The 2,588-nt window shown below is 59.0% G+C and overlaps 1 protein-coding gene across 1 annotated transcript in view; it reads left to right on the top strand.

Moving 5' to 3' along the window:
* Positions 1-2,588, top strand: part of ASAP3 (ArfGAP with SH3 domain, ankyrin repeat and PH domain 3) — a gene marked incomplete at its 3' end in the record, with an annotated part of 16,051 nt that overhangs the window by 10,873 nt on the left and 2,590 nt on the right. The window contains exons 9-13 of the mRNA XM_009995145.1: positions 276-363; positions 754-795; positions 1,235-1,378; positions 1,495-1,628; positions 2,094-2,188. Coding sequence (XP_009993447.1) covers positions 276-363; positions 754-795; positions 1,235-1,378; positions 1,495-1,628; positions 2,094-2,188 — 503 coding nt within the window. The remainder of the gene's footprint in view (positions 1-275; positions 364-753; positions 796-1,234; positions 1,379-1,494; positions 1,629-2,093; positions 2,189-2,588) is intronic.

The following is a 2,588-nucleotide window of genomic DNA, read 5'->3' as shown; positions in this document are numbered from 1 at the left end:
CAGGCCCTGGAAGCTGCTCTAAGGTCTCCCTGGAGCCTTCTCTTCTCCAGGCTGAACACCCCAACTCTCCCAGCCTGTCCCCAGAGCAGAGCTGCTCCAGCCCTCCCATCATCTTCTTCTGTGGAGGGTCCAAGAAGTCCCTCTCACCTGATTATCCCACGAGGGACCACCTGGGGATGGTCATTGTCCCACTGGAATTGCTGTCAGGGGTAGCTGCTTGGTGAGGTGTGTCCCTCCCAGTCCCTCACCCTCCCTCTTGTCCCCCCACCCCACAGATCAACCGTCCCCCTGTCAAGCTGAACCTGCTCACCTGCCAGGTGAGGCCCCACCCCGAGGAGAAGAAATGCTTCGACCTGGTGACACGTGAGTGCCCAGATCCCATGGCTGGGGGGGGGTGTGCTTGACCTGCAGCTGGCCAAGCTGCTGGTGGGAACCCCCTTTCTGGAGAAGAGCATCCCAAGGAGGTTCTCTCGGTGGCCAGTTGTCCCCCTGCCAACCCTGCCATGGACATCTGGGCACCTTTTGCCCTTTGAATCCACCTCTGGGCGTTGCCTTGGTGGGGCAAGGACCAACCTCTCCAAGGAGATCAAGACGAAAAGAGGTCCCAGCAGGGCTTGGGTGGTGAAAAGCAACGTGCAATGGTTTAATTTTAGTTTAAAGAAGCCTCTTTGGGGTAGTTTCAGCTCCTTCCTGCTGTCCTGTGCATTCCCAAATCCCCTCTTCACCTTCTCCTCCCTCTTCCCATCCCTGCAGACAACAGGACCTACCACTTCCAAGCAGAGGACGAGCAGGAGTGTGTGGTGTAAGTGCCCCAGCCCCATCCCTGCTCCTCGTGGTGCTGGATAGGACTGTCTCCCACGGGCAGGATCCCGTGGGCAAGCAGGGGAAGACAGTGAGGAATCCTTCTCCCAGAGGATAAAGGAGCGGCAGAAAACGTGACAAACTGACTGAACGCCATTTTCTGTCCCCCTGTCCCCCTGTGCCACTGTGGGGGAGGAGGTAGAAAAATTGGGAACAAAATAATTTGGGACCAGGAAGAAGGGAGGGATGGGGTAAGGTATTTAAGCTCTGGGTTTTGTTTTGTCTTGTTTGCATCTGATTAGCAATAAATTAGATTAGTATTTTTTTCACTAAATTAAGCCTGTTTTGCCTGTGATCCTAATTGTTCAGGGAACCCTTGTGTTTGTCTCAACCCACGGGTTTCTAGTTAGTTTTTGTCCTCCCGGTCCCACAGCGGGGGGCAGTGGGGGGAGAGGCTGGAGTGGGGGGGTGGGGGGGGGTGGGGGGGACCCTGCCCTGCAGGACCTCACCAAGCTGGTCATCCACGAGGTGAAGAACATGCCAGGAAACAAGCAGTGCTGCGACTGCGGGGCCCCAGGTAGGTTCCTAGGGGTGTCCCTCCCCCTTCCTGTGGGGTTGGGTTCTCCAGGGTGGGGTTGGAGCACCCTGTGGGGGTGCTGAGCCCCGTGCTGCTCCCCCATACCCCTCCTGTAGACCCCACCTGGCTTTCCACCAACCTGGGCATCCTGACCTGCATCGAGTGCTCTGGCATCCATCGGGAGCTGGGGGTGCATTATTCCAGGATCCAGTCCCTCACCCTGGATGTCCTCAGCACCTCAGAGCTGCTGGTGAGCTGCTCCCCAAGCCTGGAGGTCTCCCAGCCCCTGGGAATCTCCACCTTGGAACTAGATGATCTTTATATAAAGTCCCTTCCAAACCCAAACGGGTCTCTGGATTGATCTTCCCAACCTGGGATCAGAGTCCATCCCTCCCCTATCCCATCTCTGCCCAGTCTGCTCCAGCTCTCACAAACGTGCCTCAGTTTCCCCAGCTGCAGTTGGCAGTGGTCCAAGTGACTTTGAGGGGGGAGGGGCTCTACAAAACCCATTCCTTGAGGGGGTGGGGGACACAATACCAGCAGCCCCCCAGGGTTTGCTCCTTTTAAAACACCCACCATGAAAGAAGCAGCATTCCCAGAGAAGATGCTGCTCTGGGGAAGGTCCTGGGTGGGATCCGATGGATTCCTGGGATGGGGATGGAGGTGGGTGGTGGTGGCTGGGGGGGGCTCAGCCCCCATCCCTCCCTCTCCATAGCTGGCTGTCAGTGTTGGGAACACCCGTTTCAACGAGATCATGGAGGCCACCCTGCCCAGCCAGGACTGTCCCAAGCCCTCAGCCAGCAGTGACATGTGAGTTGGAGGGTTCAGGGGGGACTGGGGGGGTAGGAGGATGGGGGGTGCACAGAGGGTGGGCTGTCCTCACCCCCAGGTCCCTGCCCATCAGCTCCAGGACAGCCCAGGGATGGGAGCTGGGGTGGGATCACAGGTTCTGCTGCTTTTGGGGAGGTTTCCCCCAGTTCTGAGGCTGGAGGAGGAGGTGGTGGGGGAGGCTGAGGTGCCTCCAGCTGTGATGGGAGAGGCTGGGTGCCTCCAAGCTGTGCTGAAGGAGGCTGAGGTGCTTCCAGCTGTGGCGGGGGAGGCTGAGGTGCCTCCAGCTGTGCTGAAGGAGGCTGAGGTGCCTCCAGCTGCGGTGGGGGAAGCCGAGGTGCTTCCAGCTGCAGTGGGGAGGGGGAGGGGCTGGTCTGGGTGC

Source organism: Chaetura pelagica, unplaced genomic scaffold (assembly GCF_000747805.2).
Source record: "Chaetura pelagica isolate M959 unplaced genomic scaffold, ChaPel_1.0 scaffold1153, whole genome shotgun sequence".
NCBI classification, from domain to species: domain Eukaryota; kingdom Metazoa; phylum Chordata; class Aves; order Apodiformes; family Apodidae; genus Chaetura; species Chaetura pelagica.
The sequence above is the reverse complement of the archived record's forward strand: the minus strand, read 5'-3'. Positions and strand labels throughout refer to the sequence as shown.